At 40.5% G+C, this 17,609-nt stretch overlaps 1 protein-coding gene across 4 annotated transcripts in view; it reads right to left on the bottom strand.

Annotated features, from left to right (window-relative positions):
• LIFR (LIF receptor subunit alpha) overlaps nt 1–17,609 on the bottom strand; it is a 367,688-nt gene that overhangs the window by 12,037 nt on the left and 338,042 nt on the right. For all 4 annotated transcript variants that reach the window (XM_085002125.1, XM_085002126.1, XM_085002124.1 and 1 more), the window contains 4 exons: nt 15,819–16,032; nt 6,819–6,998; nt 3,038–3,139; nt 2,182–2,349 (listed from right to left, as the gene is read on the bottom strand). In XM_085002125.1, the coding sequence (XP_084858251.1) occupies nt 2,182–2,349; nt 3,038–3,139; nt 6,819–6,998; nt 15,819–16,032 (664 nt within the window). The remainder of the gene's footprint in view (nt 1–2,181; nt 2,350–3,037; nt 3,140–6,818; nt 6,999–15,818; nt 16,033–17,609) is intronic.

The raw sequence follows: 17,609 nt of genomic DNA on the forward strand, positions 1-17,609 counted from the left end.
AACTACTGTTTTTAAAATTTAACCAAAATAATACAATAGTTTAAAAACTAAATCACACTATGTAGCTAATAACCAAAAGTAGCAGTTTTCTGTCAGTACCCACCTACAATCACTTTAAAATCAAGTTACTGGTTTCTCTGGGTACTTACTTGCATATTTTGAAATAAACTTAGATTGGCAATGCTCACTTTTAAATTTTAGACATTATCTGCTCCAGTCCACACTGCATCTGTTTCCTCTTACTTCTCCTGGTGTCTTTCATGTTAGCAGATATCTCAACCACCTAATTATCCCTGTCCAATTGTCATGTTCAAGGGTGAGCCACTAAAAGGTGCACTGGAAGCTTGATGTGCATAGGTGGGGTTTATTGATTGGTGGGCTTTACTCATCACTGGTGGGGAATGACCAGGTGGGTTCCTGGCTTTTCATTAGGATAATACCCCAAATAACAGCATCTTTTATGTCTTTCCTCAGGAGCCATTTACTCTGATCCTCTCGTCACCTACCCGGGAAGTAGGCCTAGCTGAAGTCCTATTAATTAGGTGGGAAGGAAGAAGAGGGCAGGTCATACTGTTTATTACGGTGTCCCCTGTCAGAAGGCTCTCTGATTCAGAATAAACCTCTTGTTCTCAAGCAGGGGAGGGCAGTCACATGAGCAGCTCAGAGCTGGCGTAGAACTTGGGGCTTCTAACTGTTCCTTCCACAGACTTTCAATCAATTCCTGCTGTTCAGGCCAGATGCATCCTAATCGTTGGCCTGTAGGATGAACCAAATTACTTCTCACTGATCCCTGACTGTCCACCTAGATTTCCCCATCCTCTAGGCCACTTGGCCAATTCCATACGTCAACGTTTCCAAATCCTCTTTTTCGCTTCTCAAGTTGTGTGTCTTTGTGGCCTAAAAATATATATATATATATATATATTTTTGCTTTTTAGGGCTGCACCCGTAGCAATGGAAGTTCCTAGGCTAGGGCTCAAATCGGAGCTGTAGCTGCCAGACTACACCAGAGCCACAGCAATGCAGGATCCTTAACCCACTGAGAGAGGCCAGGGACTGAACCCACATCCTTATGGATGCTACTCAGGTTTGTTACCCGCTGAGATACACAATAGGAACTCCTCTTTGTGGCTTTAAGCATTTTTTTTTTTTTCTATTTTACTCTAATTTTAGCAACTAATCCACCCTAACTAGAAGTCTACATGCTAGAATTTTAACTGGTTCAATTATAAAATTTCTGAGCATCTGAAGGAAATTACACTAGACTCGATGTTTGCAGAATCTGATCTTTAGGGCGTCCTTCAACTTTGAAGGTTGAGGAAATGCAGAACCTGGTCATCTGGAGGAGGTGCATTTGCAGCTGCTCTTGGGAGGGGACTCGGCTAGTGCCCAGTTGATCAGCATTTCCATGCAGCCTTGTTGTTCTCTACTTGTCAGACAGGCATTAAATAATTCAAATGGTTTCTTGCCAAGGAGAGGTCGTTAGTTGGGAAAATGAAAGTTCTCAAATTGAAGACATGATACGCCTGTGTTGTTCAGCCATGAATAAGAAACATCTGATTCCCAACAGAAATACAATTTAGAGTTTAAAGCCAAAAGTCTGCGATAAACATTTCTGTATTATAAATCTGAGGATTCTCAAAGGTCCCTGGACATAACACACTAACCAATTGTCAAGGACTGACTGTACTTTTCAAGATTTAATGGACATACACATTATCCCTGATCAACAATTAAGTCAGTAGGGCCATGGCTGTGTGGATGGTTCTTGTCAGATAGGAGGAGGCTTCCAGGCCATTAGTTAGGTTCCTGAGTTTTCTCCTCCATCATTACAAGCACAGGAAGACTTTTTTTTTTTAAGCAATCTTCATAAGATGCTATATGTTATGGATCATGCAAGATTAGTCAGAGATCGTCTCTGTCCTATGAGACTCAATCCAAAGATTTGGATTTAAATGATTTCTGAAAGACTACATGCCATTTATCACATGTGATATAAGAATCTTAAAATTCTCATATTCATCAAATGACTGCATATTCACTTTCCTATTTTTCAGAGAGTTTTGGAATTCAGTATAAACTACTCAGCAGCATTTTCTTCCCTCTTTTTCTTCTTTTTTTTTTTGTAATTTAATAAAGAACTTATAAGAAATAGTATAATTATTCTAGTAATTTACCTACCTGATTCCAAACCCTCCATCTTAAATGTATCTCTCTCTCCTTTTTCAAAGTAAAATAAATATCCTCTTAAAAAGCCTCTAAGCTCTTCCACAGGAATATCTTCCCATTTCACTAAAATTGAATCTGCAGATGTATCCTCAACAGTAAAATTTGGTGCAACAGTTGGAGCTGTAGAAGGAAAAAAGTCAATAGCTAAATGAGGGTTTACTGATACAGAGCATGACCTTAGGTTTTTTTCTTTTCTTCCTTCCTTCCTTTCTTTCTTTCTCTCTCGCTCTCTTTCTTTTCTTTCTTTCTTTCTTTCTTTTTTCCAGCCTTGCCTGCAGAATCCTTAACCTCTAGGCTACCAAAGAACTCCAAAGCATTAAAGTCTAATGAGATTTTTAGCTTCAAAGACAGCTAACTTGGAACTAGAATTTCATTCTCTATTTAATCATAAACTTTCATAGATATTATCACACTTTTGCTGTGAAGACACAAAGGTAGAACTTACAACTTTTAGAAGTGATACATATCTAGGGAGGTAACCTATGTAAAATCTTTAAGTGGCTACTTGAATAGACCTCATTTACATTTCCCCTCTTTATTGTTAGTTTTAAGTTAACAGTTTTTAAATTTGTATAAGTGCAAACTAAGTATTCTCTGACATCCAAATTAAGAATTTTCTCAATGACAACAGTAAAACTGCAAAATATAAACATTTAAGAAATAAAGAATAATTATAAATATTTTAGTTTTACAAATTATTTTTCTTCCTTGAACTAGTATCTCAATTCAATCTTTTTAGAATTCAATCTTACAATTATTAAATATTTATAATTTCTCATGTTATGCCTTGAACTCTAAGAAAACTTACCCAATTCTTCTATATATCCAATTATAGAACGCAGTAATTGATATCCTTGATTTCTGCATCCATACAGGAAAAAATTATATCTTACTCCTGGTCGAAACTGATCTATAAGATGAAAACAATCAGCAAGCTTTCATAAGTACATATTACTATGAATATTTATGTTATTCATATTTATAACTCACTCTGAAATTTCCAAAGCTAATTTTTTTTTTGCTTTTTAGGGCCATACCTGCAGCATATGGAGCTTCCCAGGTTAGGGGTCAAATTGGAGGTACAGCTGCTGGCCTACACCACAGCCACAACAATGCAGGATCAGAGCTTCGTCTATGACCTACACCACAGCTCACGGCAACGCCAGATCCTTAACCCACTGAGCGAGGCCAGGGATCAAACCCGCAACCTCATGGTTCCTAGTTGGGTTCGCTTCCACTGTGCCACAATGGGAACTCCTCCAAAGCTAATTTTTAAAAAATTATAGAAATATGGGAGTTCCCATTGTGGCAAAGTAGAAACAAAACTGACTAGTATCCATGAAGACTTGGGTTTGATCCCTGGCCTTGCACAGTGAGTTGCAGATCTGGCGCTGCCATGAGCTGTGGTGTAGGTGGCAGACACAGCTCGGATCCTGCGCTGCTGTGGCTGTGGCTTGGGCTGGCAGTTATACTTCTGATTGGACCCCTAGCCTGGGAACTTGCATTTGCCGTAAATTCGGCCCTAAAAAGCAAAAAATAAAGAAAATATATATATATATATATACACAGAAACAGACCTGCATTTTCAAAATTGGTAAATATCCAGAGTGAAAACTAGTTCAACCAAAATTAAATGCATTCACCTCTGTTGTAATGAAAAGTTTAGGGTTGTAACATGACATCACGTTGAAGGGGAAAAATGGTAATCAAGACTTTCATTTTGTTCCTTCAAATGAAGCAATGACAACTTCTTCCCAGATTTGGTCTAGGGTTAGTTTTCTAACCTGTCTCAGGTGCATATCATGACTCTGAAAAGTTCTTCCCTAACTAGCGTTCTTTTTGGGTTGGAAGGAACCCGCTGATATTCCTGTGAAGAAGAACGTATCTTTCTTCCCAAGAAGCAGATACTAAAATTTCCACTCTACCATGACACTACAGTGTTAAAGGAAATGGGCCTTAAAGTCTATTTCTATTCACAGCATCACCATTAGTGTCCTTGAGTTCACTCCACAAGACAAGCAAGAGCAGAACTTAACTTTAATCTAAGTTGGTCATTTTAAAATGCCTCTTCAATACAATGCAATGGGGGAAATGCTGGGACCTCAGAGGTGGACATAACAAGGCCCCTGGCCTGGAGCTGCTGGCAGAGAGGTGGGAAGACAGACGAGGTGGGGGTAACTCTAAGACCTTGTGTTAGACTAGAGGGACCTCTCACAGCCTGTGTGTGGCCCTTTCAATGAGGCACCAAATGAATCTAAGAAGATCAGAAAAGAGCCACCAAGAAGTGCTATTTGAACAGCGCCTTGAAGGGTACTTAGTAGCTCACCAGCAGTGATCTAAGAAGAGACTGCTTCGGGGGAAATGGCAGCCTACAGGGCTGCATCTAATTTGTGGAGTACCATTACTCTCGTATGGTTAAAGCACTCACTCTCTGATTCGGAACACCAGTGGTCTGCAGGCTCAAAAGGAAGATGGTCAACCTCTAAAATCTCTTTGCAACTTTTCTCTTTGGGGACAAGTATGCTTGAGGGTCTGATTTTACACTGCATGTCTGTTAGTAAAACCAGTTTTATGTTACAATTATGCATATCAATATTCTATAGGGTTCAGCCACCTTAAAAAGGAAAAGAGCCTGAGTGGTTTAGAGCATTGGGACAGTGTTTTGAGATCATAAAAGGGAGAGGAGAGTTGAAAGAGTAGATGAGAAAGGAAGAGGAAACATGCCTGTTGTGGCCACACTCTGTCCTAGCAGCAGCAAATAAAAGACAAAAATCCCCAGCCTCTTAAAGCTCTGAATAGCTCTGAGTTGCTTTAAAGTTAAATTCCTGGTGTGATCAAAAACGAGTTTTGTGACCTTGGGCAAGTTACCCAACTTCTCAGAGCCTTTGTTCTTTCAGCCGCAGCAGGGCCTTTGCTCATCTGTCTTGGCAGTGCAAGTCCTCCTTCCCATCCTACAGGTCTCAGCTTACATTTATATCCTAGATATTTTACCTAAAGAGGTACATCTCCACATCACTCCATTCTGCCTGGTCCATGCGGATTATTCTCAAAGCCCAGGTGAGAAAGGATGGAAGAGTGGTCAAGATTTTAGAGTATACTTCCAATGTGTCAGGCTCAGGCAGACACGTGAGGGAAACACAAGGCAAGGGGCAAGGAAGAGGAGAGCAGGGTGCGGCTGGGCACACCAGTTAGTATATTTGCTGTAAGAAAGGATAAAGGCTGAGTTCCCATTGTGGCTCAGTGGTTAATGAACCTGACTAGTATCTATGAGGATTCAGGTTTGATCCCTGGCCTTGCTCAGTGGGTTAAGGATCCGGCGTTGCTGTGAGCTGTGGTGTAGGTCACAGATGTGGCTCGGATCTGGTGTTGCTGTGGCTGTGGTGTAGGCCGGCAGCTGTACCTCTGATTTGACCCCTAGCCTGGGAAGCTCCATATGCTGCAGGTGCAGCCCTAAAAAGACCAAAAAAAAAAAAAAAAAAAAAGGATAAAAGCAACTGTCAGGGCCTTGGCCAGTTACCCATGTGAAGGAGTTTGGCTGTACTCCAAGTAGAACTGGAAAATAATCTGCAGCCACACGTAGGAATCAGTGAACGGGGCTCACCCTTACCATTCGAGAGTGAACAAAGTAAAAGAGCAGAACGTGCTCCCTGAGAAGGAGGAAATCAGCAGCTGCTGGCTCTCCTGAGCTTCACTAACCCTGACGGAGAAGTGATGACGTCAAGAAGCTCACTACTAACAGGTTCCAGAATTCCCAAAGGCAGAGGCACAGGCTGCTCTCATCAGCTACTCAGAGGGCAGTGACAGTGGAGGGAGGGCTATAACTGCAAAGGACAAGCCTGGAAGTTACCATGCAGGTCTCCTGGCTGAACCTCAGGTGGTACAGTATCAAGGCAGCTCACTGCATGGGCTCCTTAGCAGTCAGGCACTGGGCGCTGCCCCCCGCCCACCACTGTGCCCTTGAGCTACATCAGGGCAGGTAGTAATGAGTGCAAGTCCGTGGTGCTCAGAGACCTGGCCCTGGGCAAACAAGGGCAAAAGGACAGTGAGTTGAGATCACGGTGCTTACAATTTTGCAGTCTGCTTCTTTTATGAGCATCTCCCTCTGCTGTTAAATATTTAGTGCTACTTACCTTTCCATTCTGTAACTGTGCCATAAATTACTCATTCTCCTATCGGCTGTTTGGGTTGTTTCCAATTCTCACAATTATAAATAATGTTGTGTTGAACATTCTTAGATGCAAATCTGTGCTCTCAGATTATTTCTTATAATAAATTCCTAGACAAGCAATGACTAGATCAAAGCCTATGAATCGCTTTACACAAATACTGCCACAAACCACCTTCCAGAAAAGATAAACCAACCCACACCCAGCCCAGTGGTGAAGGGCTACAGTCACTGAGCTGCAACCAGTCACTCCATGTGTTGCTCTTGTTAGAAATGTATTTTTTGATGGTGAGTATGCTACGGTGTAGACAGGAGTAGAAACATAGTGGTGTACACGTGAAACTTACATGACGGTATAAACCAATGTTATCCTGATAAAAAGTAAATTTAGAAGTATCTTTGAAGAACTCCAAGAGACACTTACCAGATTCTATTACAGTTTCAGTGCTGTTTGAAGGGACTTTTTTCCAGTCCATGAGGCAGGGTTCAGACCGAGATGAGTTACACCATTTAATTACGTAGTCGCAAGTCATGTTGGGATTGTAATTCCAAGTGAGGAGAATCCCATTTCCCATTCCAACAGCCTGCTCTACTTTGAGATCAGCTTCAAGACAGAAGGATATTTTACCCATGTTAAAAATATTTTAAGTAAATCTCATGAAAATGGGCAAGAGTTATAAAAATGACCTCACTCTACAGATATCGTAACATAGTCTGGCTCTTTTTGCTAACTAGATGAACTGTTAGCAAAGTTTAGAAGCACTACTGCTCTTTTTAACTATGGCAATTACCTGTACACACAGATTAACCTGGCAGCTGGAAGAAAACAACAGAAAAGCACAGAGGATCAGGTAGGGACATAGCAGGGCTGGGACATGGAGATCAAGAGCCATGCAGGCTAGGGCAGAGGGGATACGGGCACTAGAGGGGCACGGCATGGAAACGGGTCAGAGAGAGGCAGGTGGGAAGCTGGTGAAGAGCGCGAGGGCAGGTCAGAACCCCTCCCATCATCACCCCTGTGGATGTGAGCGCCATGAGAGCAGGGGGGCTCGTCCCTGCAGCTCCAGCCTGGGGCACAGACCCTGCAGAGCAGCAGCGCAATGCAATGAATGATGGAAGGCAGACTGCTGCCCCATGGGCAGGTGAATGAAGGGATTCTGGAGCCGGGCAGGGATGAATGTGGTGGAGAGGGAAAAGCACTCCTACAGTACAGAGGGGTGCTGTGGGGGTTAGCGGAAGGGGGCCAAGTCTGGCTTCCTCAAGTTGCCTATCTCAGCCGAGGTGATAAGGGAGGCCCAAGGCTGGGGGTGAGGAAATAGCATGGTTAGGACAGCGTGGCCAAAGGGGAGAGGGAAATTTTCCATGTAATGGGAGAAAGAAGTAATTTTTTTTTTTTCTTTTTCAGCCCCACAGCATATGGAAGTTCCTGGGCCACAGCTGAGACCTGCACCACAGCTGCAGCAATGGCAGATCCTTAACTTGCTTCGCCACAGAGGGAACTCTAGAAGTAATTTTCTATAATTGATATATATTAAGGGTTCAGGAAAAAGCCATGGAAAGGGTTTTTTAACAAAATGCATGCACAAGCAACTACTACTGGACACAAGACAGCAATCTGGCTTGGAACAGAGAAGACTTTGGATATGACAACTTCCTGGCTCAATGTAACTAAAATCCACAGCGTAAACTTCAGCTGAGGCTGCAAGGTCTCCAACTTGGGAGAGCCTCAGGGAATAATCATTTGTCTGGGCTTCAGTAACTGTCTGAAGACTGATGACCAGACTGTTGTTAGTTCCATAAATTACTATCTCCTGAGAGACACAGAGAAGAGGTATGAATATAGTTCCTGAATTAAAAAGATAATATAGCTGTTGCCTATTGTTGTGAGAGCTATGAAATACCTATTCTAAATCAGTAGGTTATCTTGTTTTGGGTGTTCACACATCTCTCCCTTTTGTTATTTTTGCCTCTACACCACTGCCCGCAGACCCTTCTTTCTGGTGTTGTGTGTCTCTGAAATGGATTGTGTGCTTCCATTCCTTACTTCTAATGTACCCATGACCTACTGAAACAAAGGAAAGAACCAGTTACTTAACAAGCAGTAAGACACTGCCTCAAGCAAGAACTGAAAAGATACTCAGGACCCACACTGGACCAATTGTTCTTTCTCTAGGAGCAGGTGGCCATAGTGTGGGAGGACAGCAAGGTGGGGGGTGGGCAGGGAATGACTCAGAAAAGGAATTAACTCAGAGAGGAGGCAGGGGTGGCACTGAAAACTCCTGATTCAAAAGCCTGTCGGATGGGATTAAGATGGTGGAATAGAAGGACTGGAGCTCAACTTCTCTCCTAAAAACAACAAAATTCACAACTAAAGGCTGAGCAATCTTCAACCAAATGGACCAGAAACCTTAAAAAAGATATCCTACTCCAGAAGACAAAGAGGAGGCCACATCAAGACGTAGGAGGGGTGATTACGTGATATAAACAACCTCATACCTCCTGGGTGGGAAGCCTCACAGACTGGAAACTAACTGGTTCACAGAGACTCACCTACAGGAGCGAGAGTTCTGAGCCCCACATCAAAATCCCACATGTGGGGATCTGGCACTGGGAGAAAGAGCCCCTGGAACATCTGGCACTGAAGGCCAGCGGGGCTTGTGCGCAGGAGCTCCACAGGACTAGGGGAAACAGAGACCCCATTCTTAAAAGGCGTACATGGACTTTTATGTCCACTGGGTCCCAGGGCAAAGCAAAGTCTCCATAGGAATCTGGGTCAAACCTGACTGCAGTTCTTGGAGGACATCATGGGAAAATGGGTGAATGTGGCTTGTTGTGAGGGAAGGGCATTGGAGGCAAAGCTCTCGGGAATATTCAGCAGTATTTATTTCTCTGGAGGTGGCCATTTTGGGAAAGTCTGGCCCCACCCTTCAGTCAGCACTGAGAAGCTCCAGGGCAAACAACAACCCAGGTGGGATCACAGCCCCACCCATCAGTAAATAGGCTGCCTAAAGACCCCTCAGGCACACAGCTGCCTTTAATCACATCCAGAGACAAAGCCCCACCCACCAGAGGGATTAGAATCAGCTCCACCTACCAGTGGGCAGGCATCAGTCCCTTGCATCAGGAAGCCTACAGCAAGCCCCCATACTGACTTCAGCCACATGTGGGGCAGACACCAAAAGTAAGAGAGGCTACAACTCTATTATCTGTAAAAAGGTCACCACACCAAAAACCTATAAAAATGAAAAGACAGAGAACTATAACTCAGATGAGGGAGAAAGAAAAAAAAACCCAGAAAATCAGCTAAGTGAGGAGGAGATTCTTATTCTCCAGGAAAAAGACTTTAGACTGTCGATGCTGAAGATGATACAGGACATTGGAAATAAACTGGAGGCAAAGATGGACAATTTACAGGAAACACTAACCAAAGAGATACAAGATATAAAACTTAAACAAAAAGAGACGCAAAATACAATAACTGAAATAAAAAATTCACTAGAAGCAGCTAACAGCAGAATACAGGAGGCAGAAGAACAAATAAGCGAGGTGGAGGACAGAGTAGTAGAAATTACGAACGTGGAACAGAAAAGAGAAAAAAAGATTGAAAACAAATGAAGAGAGTCTCAGAGAACTCTGGGACAACGTGAAGCTCAACAACATCCATATTATAGGGGTGCCAGAAGAAGAAGAGAGAGAGAAGGGGACAGAAAAAATATTCCAAGAGATAATAGCCGAAAATTTCCCTAACATGGGAAAGGAACCACTCACTCAAATCCAGGAGGCGCAACGAGTACCATATAAAATAAGCCCAAGGAGGAACACCCCAAGACACATAATAATCAAACTGACCAAAATTAAAGACAAAGAGAAAATCTTGAAAGCAGCTAGGGAAAAGAAACATGTAACATACAAGGGAAACCCAATAAGGTTATCAGCAGATTTTTCAGCAGCAACTCTGCAGGCCAGAAGGGAGTGGCATGATACACTTAACATGATAAAAGGAAAAAACCTCCAACCAAGATTACTTTACCCAGCAAGGCTCTCATTCAGATTTGAAGGAGAAATCAAAACCTTCTCAGATAAGCAAAAGCTGAGAGAATTCAGCAACACTAAACCAGCCTTATGACAAATACTAAAGGAACTTTTCTAGGCAGAAAAGAAAAGACAGCAACAGGAAACAAAAATACCACAAATGACAAGGCTCACCAGTAAAGGTATCTATACAGTAAAGATACGAAATCATCCATGCACAATTATACCACCAAAATCAGAAATCATGAGAAGAGGTGGGTACAAATAGAGGACACTGGAGATGAACTTGCAATTAAGAGAACAACAACTCATATACATATAGACTCTTATATCAAAACTCCAGAATAACTGCAAACCAAAAATCTACAATTGATACTCAAACAAGTAAGAAAAATCAACTCAAATACAACACTAAAGATAGTCATCACACCACAAGAGGAGAGAACAAGACAAGAAGGGAAGAAGAAAGAGTTACAAAAACAAATCCAAAGCAGTTAATAAAAGGGCAATAAGAACATACATATCAGTAATTGACTAAACGCCCCAACCAAAAGACATAGACTGGCTGAATGGATACAAAAAAACAAGATCTATATATATATATTGTCTTCAAGAGACCCACTTCACTTCTAGGGACACACACAAATTGAAAGTGAGAGGATGGAAGAAAATACTCCATGTGAACGGGAATCAAAAGAAAGCTGGAGTAGCAATACTCATATCAGACAAAATAGACTTTAAAGTGAAGACTATTTTAAGGGATAAGGAAGGTCACTACATAACGATCAAAGGATCATTCAAGAAGAAGTTAAAACAATTTTAAATATCTACATACTCAACATAGGTTCACCAGAATATATAAGGCAACTGCTAACAACCTTAAAAGGACAAATTGACAATAACACAATAATAGTGGGGGACTTTAACACCCCACTTAGAGCAATGGACAGATCATCCAGACAGAAAATTAATAAGGAAACACAGGTCCTGAATTAAACATTAAACCAGATGGACTTAATAGATATTTATAGGACATTCCATCCAAAAGCAACAGAATACACATTCTTCTCAAGTGTACATGGAACATTCTCTAAGATTGATCACATCCTGGGCTACAAATCCAACATTGGTAACTTTAAGAAAATTGAAATCATATCAAGCATCTTTTCTGACCACAACACTATAGAACTGGAAATCAACAAGAAAAAAACTGCAAAAAACACAAACACGTGGAAACTAAACAACATGCTACTAAACAACCAATGGATCACTGAAGAAATCAAAGAGGAAATTAAAAAATACCTAGAAGCAAATGACAACAAAGATACGACACATCAAAACCTATGGAATGCAGCAAAAGCCGTTCTAAGAGGAACGTTTAGAGCAATACAAGTCCACCTCAGGAAACAAGAAAAAGCTCAATTAAACAAACTAACTTTACATCTCAAGCAGCTCGAGAGAGAAGGACAGACAAGACCTAAAGTTAGTAGAAGGAAAGAAATCATAAAGATCAGAGTAGAAATCAATGAAAGAGAAACAAAGAAAACCATAGAAAAGATCAGTGAAGCAAAAAGCTGGTTCTTTGAAAAGATCAACAAAATTGATAAACCCCTAGCCAGACTTATCAAGCAAAAAAGAGAGAGGACTCAAATCAATAAAATTAGAAATGAAAAAGGAGAAGTAACAACAGACATCACAGAAATACAAAGCATCACAGGAGACTACTATATGCAACTATATGCCAATAAAACAGAAAACCTAGAAGAAATGGACAAATTCTTAGAAAAGTACAATCTTCCAAGACTAAACCAAGACGAAATAGAAAAGATGAATGGACCCATCACAAGAACTGAAATTGAAACTGTGATTAAAAAACTTCCAACAAACAAAAGTCCAGGACCAGATAGCTTCACAGGCGAATTCTATCAAACATTAAGAGAAGAGCTAACACCTCTCCTTCTGAAACTGTTCCAAAAATTGCAGAGGAACACTCCCAAACTCATTCTATGAGGCCACCATCACCCTGATAACAAAACCAGACAAAGATACCACAAAAAAAGAAAACCACGGGCCAATTTCACTGATGAACATCGATGCAAAAATCCTCAACAAAATACTAGCAAACCACATCCAACAATTCATTAAAAGGATTGTACGTCATGATCAAGTGGGATTTATCCCAGGGATGCAAAAGTTCTTCAATATCCACAAATCCATCAGTGTCATACACCACATGAACAAACTGAAGAATAAAAACCATATGATCCTCTCAATAGATGCGGAAAAAGCCTTTGACAAAATCCAACACCCATTTCTGATAAAAACCCCTCAGAAAGTGGGCATAGAGGGAACCTACCTCAACATAATAAAGGCCATAGATGACAAACCCACAGCGAACATCATTCTCAATGGTGAACAGATGAAAGAATTCCTGCTGAGATCAGGAACAAGACAAGGATGTCCACTCTCACCACTACTCTTCAACATAGTTTTGGAAGTCCTGGCCACGGCAATCAGAGAAGTAAAAGAAATAAAAGGAATCCAAATGGAAAGGAAGAAGTAAAACTATCACTATTTGCAGATGACATGATACTATACCTAGAGAATCCTAAAGACTCTACCAGAAAACTGTTAGAGCTCATCCACGAATTTGGCAAAGTCGCAGGATACAAAATTAATACACAGAAATAGACAGCATTTCTAGACACTAACAATGAAAGACCAGAAAGAGAAATTAGGGAAGCAATCCTGTTTACCATCACATCCAAAAGAATAAAACAGCTAGGAGTAAACCTACCTAAAGAGACAAAAGACCTGTGCTCTGAAAACTATAAGACACTGATGAAAGAAATCAAAGATGACACAAATAGATGGAAAGACATACCATGCTCTTGGGTTGGAAGAGTCAATATTATCAAAATGACTATACTACCTAAAACAATCTACAGATTCAATGCAATCCCTATCAAATTACCAAGGACATTATTCACAGAACTCGAAGAAAATATTTTAATGTTTGTTTGGAAGCACAAAAGACCCAGAATAGCCAAAGATATCCTGAAAAAGAAAAATGGAACTGGAGGCATCAGGCTCCCTGACTTCAGACTATACTACAAAGCAACAGTCATCAAAACCGTATGGTACTGGCATAAAGACAGAAATATAGATCAGTGGAACAGGATAGAAAGCCCAGAATTAAACCCATGCACCTACAGCCAACTCATCTATGACAAAGGAGGTAAGAATATACAATGGAGAAAAGACAGCTTGTTCAAAAAGTGGTGCTGAGAAAACTGGACAGCCACATGCAAAAGAATGAAATTAGAACACTCCCTAACACCATACACAAAAATAAACTCCAAATGGATTAAAGACCTAGATATATGACCAGACAGTATAAAACTTTTAGAGGAAAACATAGGCCAAACACTCTCTGACATAAACGACAGCAACATCTTCTCAGATCCAACTCTTAGAATATTGACAGTAAAAACAAACAAATGGGACCTAATTAAACTTAAAAGTTTCTGCACAGCAAAGGAAACCCTAAACAAAACGAAAAGACAACCCACAGAATGGGAGAAAATCTTTGCAAATGAATCAATGGACAAGGGATTAATCTCCAAATTTTGTAAACACCTTCTGTAGCTCCATACCAAAAAAACAAATAACTCCATCAAAAAATGGGCATCAGATCTAAACAGACAATTCTCCAAAGAAGACATACAGATGGCAAAAAAACACATGAAAAGATGTTCAACATCACTCATTATTAGAGAAATGCAAATCAAAACCATAATGAGGTACCACCTTACACCACCCAGCATGGCCATCATCGACGTCTACCAACAATAAGTGCTGGAGAGGGTGTGGAGGAAAAGGAACCCTAGTACACTGTTGGTGGGATTGTAAATTGGTGCAACCACTGTGGAAAACAGTATGGAGATTCCTCAGGAAACTCGAAATAGAACTACCATTTGATCCAGCAATCCCACTCCTGGGCATCTATCCAGAGAAAACCATGACTCGCAAAGACACATGTACTCCGATGTTCACTGCAGCACTATTTTCAATAGCCAAGACATGGCAACAACCTAAATGTCCATTGACAGAGGAGTGGATCAAGAAGATGTGGTACAGGAGTTCCCGTTGTGGCTCAGTGGTTAACAAATCCGATTAGGAACCATGAGGTTTGCAGGTTCAATCCCTGGCCTTGCTCAGTACATTAAGGATCTGGCATTGCCATGAGCTGTGGTATAGGTTAGAGATGTGGTTCGGATCCCGCGTTGCTGTGGCTCTGGCATAGGCCGGCGGTTACAGCTCCGATTAGACCCCTAGCTTGGGAACCTCCATATGCTGCAGGAGTGGCCCAAGAAAATGGCAAAAAGACCAAAAACAAAGCAAAACAAAAAAGATGTGGTACATATACACGTTGGAATATTACTCAGCCATTAAAAGGAAAGAAATAACAGCATTTTTAGCAACATGGATCGACCTAGAAATTATCATGCTAAGTCAGCCATACAATGAGACACTAACATCAAATGCTTTCACTGACATGTGGAATCTGAGAAAAGGACAGACTGAACTTCTTTGCAGAACAGATGCTGACTCACAGACATTGAAAAACTTATGGTCTCCAAAGGAGACAGTTTGGGGGGTGGGGAGATGTGCTTAGGTTGTGGGATGGAAATCCTGTGAAACTGGATTGTGATGATCATTATACAACTACAGATGTGATAAATTCATTGAATAATGAAAATAAATAAATAAATAAAAACAAAACAAAACAAAAAAAAACCAAAAGCCTGTCAAGGCAGCTAGGCAGGATCCGTCTAATCACTGGTAATCCATCAAACTTAAAGGGGGTGCTAAGAAATTTAAAAATTACATCACAATTGTTTTTTAAGCTTATACTGAAGATCTAATTTAGTTTTAACAAGAATTTCTTATCAAAAAGGATTCCTATTAATAAAGAATATCTTATCAATAAAGCTGCCATTTAAAAAGAGTAGTTTTTCCTACCTGTTTGAAAATAGCCCAGCTGACTTAAGCATCAACCCTCACAGTCTTGGGGAGATATGAAAATGGTATCTGGATAAACTATTAAAATATTTCTTCCTAAGAGTAATACCCACCACGACAACTCTACAACACTATGTGTTAAACTAACTGGGCTTAGTCATTATTTTATCCATCAGTGGAGGTGGTTCAAGTCAATACTAACGGCTCTCAATGACTACTCGATGTTAGTCTGCTTGTTCCTCCTTATCTATCAGCAGCAACAGGGGATATGAGGAGAAAGCTGACATATATGGGAGTAAGCAATACCTTCAAAATGATTCACTTTAATTTCCTGTTCTTATGTACTGCTTTTATCTTAAGTACTCACCATTTGGAATTTCCATACTAGCTATTTTAGAAGGTGGTGAGGAGCCAACAGAATTTTTTGCCACAACACTGATGATGTAGTCATTTTTATCAAGTTGTATTTCTGCCTTGTGCTGAGGATCAGGAATCTCAGAAAGGGACTGTGTTTCCTCATCTGAGGAGCATGATACATTATAGGAAAGTATTTTCCCATTAGCTTCATTAACGGGTAAAGGCTATGAAAAACAGAAAAACAAATTCTGTTATAAAAACGGGCAAAGACTGATTGTGTGACAAGGAAATGCCTTGAAACTAAACTGGACATGCCACTAATTCTAACAAAGTAACATCAGAAAAGATGAAGTGGTTAACAAGTGCTCAACACAGATTTAAAATCCACCAAGACCTGGATAAATCAGGAAAGCAATGCTGAAGAAAAAACTATATGTGCTGTAAGCAGTAGGAGCACACAGAAATATAAAAATTAGTAACAAAACAATATTTAGCCTCACATTTTTCAGAAACAAAGCAAAAAATTTATGAGAAGCACTGCTCTACTTAAACTTTAAAAAGTATGGCATCAGGTGTTTTAAAAGTTACTGTTTTCTCAATGAGTAGTACTTGCTCATTACAGAAAATTTTGAAAATATTCAAAAGTTGGAAGAAAAGAAAAATCTCCTACACTTCCATCTCTTAAATATTCTTACATTTTGATATTTCCTTCAAGTTGTTTTTCTAGATGGAGACTTTCATTACAATTGTTTCAAACAAACTATATAATTTAATATTATTTTTAACTTTTCAATAATATACACTTATCCATACTAATATAGTTATATACATTCTAATAGCTTTATATTTCATGTAGTGTTTTTACCAGTTTACTTGAATATTCCTTAAATAAATGAAATTCAAGTAGGTCTCAATTTTTCACAATACTAAAATGAACCATTTGGTGCCACTTTTTTTTTCTTTTCATGGTTAGGATTAATTCTTTTTTTTTTTTTTTTCTTTTTCTTTTTATGGCTGCACCTGTGGCATATGGAGGTTCCTGGGCCAGGGGTTTAATTGGAGCCTATGCCACAACCATGGCAGCACCAGATCCAAGTCAAACCTGCCACCTATGCCACATGCTGCAGCAATGCTGGACCCTTAACCCACTGAGCAAGGCCAGGGACTGAATCTGCATCTTTGAAAAGACAACATCAGGTCCTTAACCGGGTGAGCCACAACAGGAAAGCCAGGATTATTATCATTATTACTATTTGCTTTTTAGGGCCACAGGGGCACCACATGGAAGTTCTCGGGTTAGGGGTCGAATCGGAGCTCCAGCTGTTGGCCTATACCACAGCCACAGCAACTTGGGATCTGAGCCATGTCTGGGACCTATATACCACAGCTCGTGGCAATGCTGGATCCTTAACCCACTGAGCGGGGCCAGAGTTACCGCTGAGCCATGACAGGAACTCCCTAGGAATAATTTTTAATGTGGGTTCCCAAAAGTGGACTTATTGCATAAAAGAAGATAAACATTCAGACTTCGTTATTTATATTGTTAAACTACATTTCCAAAAACTGCTCCAATTTAGATGGCAATATATGTGACCCTCTGGTCTAGAGAACACTGCCATTAATACGCTGCTGAAGACACTGTTCCAGCAGAGGTTCCCCTGTGGTTCTCCAACGGCTGGCCCAGTTTATTCATTACCATCCTTAGACCCATGGGCTTCATTTGATACTATTCACTTCTTCACACATCCCTGACACCCCTGGTTTCTGGAAAACTGCTTTCATCTGGTTTTCCTGCCCTTCT

This window comes from Sus scrofa, chromosome 16 (genome assembly GCF_054392235.1).
Source record: "Sus scrofa isolate SSC_HxYL_T2T_F1_AM1 chromosome 16, Sscrofa_HxYL_maternal_Yorkshire_Landrace_v2.0, whole genome shotgun sequence".
Taxonomy (NCBI): domain Eukaryota; kingdom Metazoa; phylum Chordata; class Mammalia; order Artiodactyla; family Suidae; genus Sus; species Sus scrofa.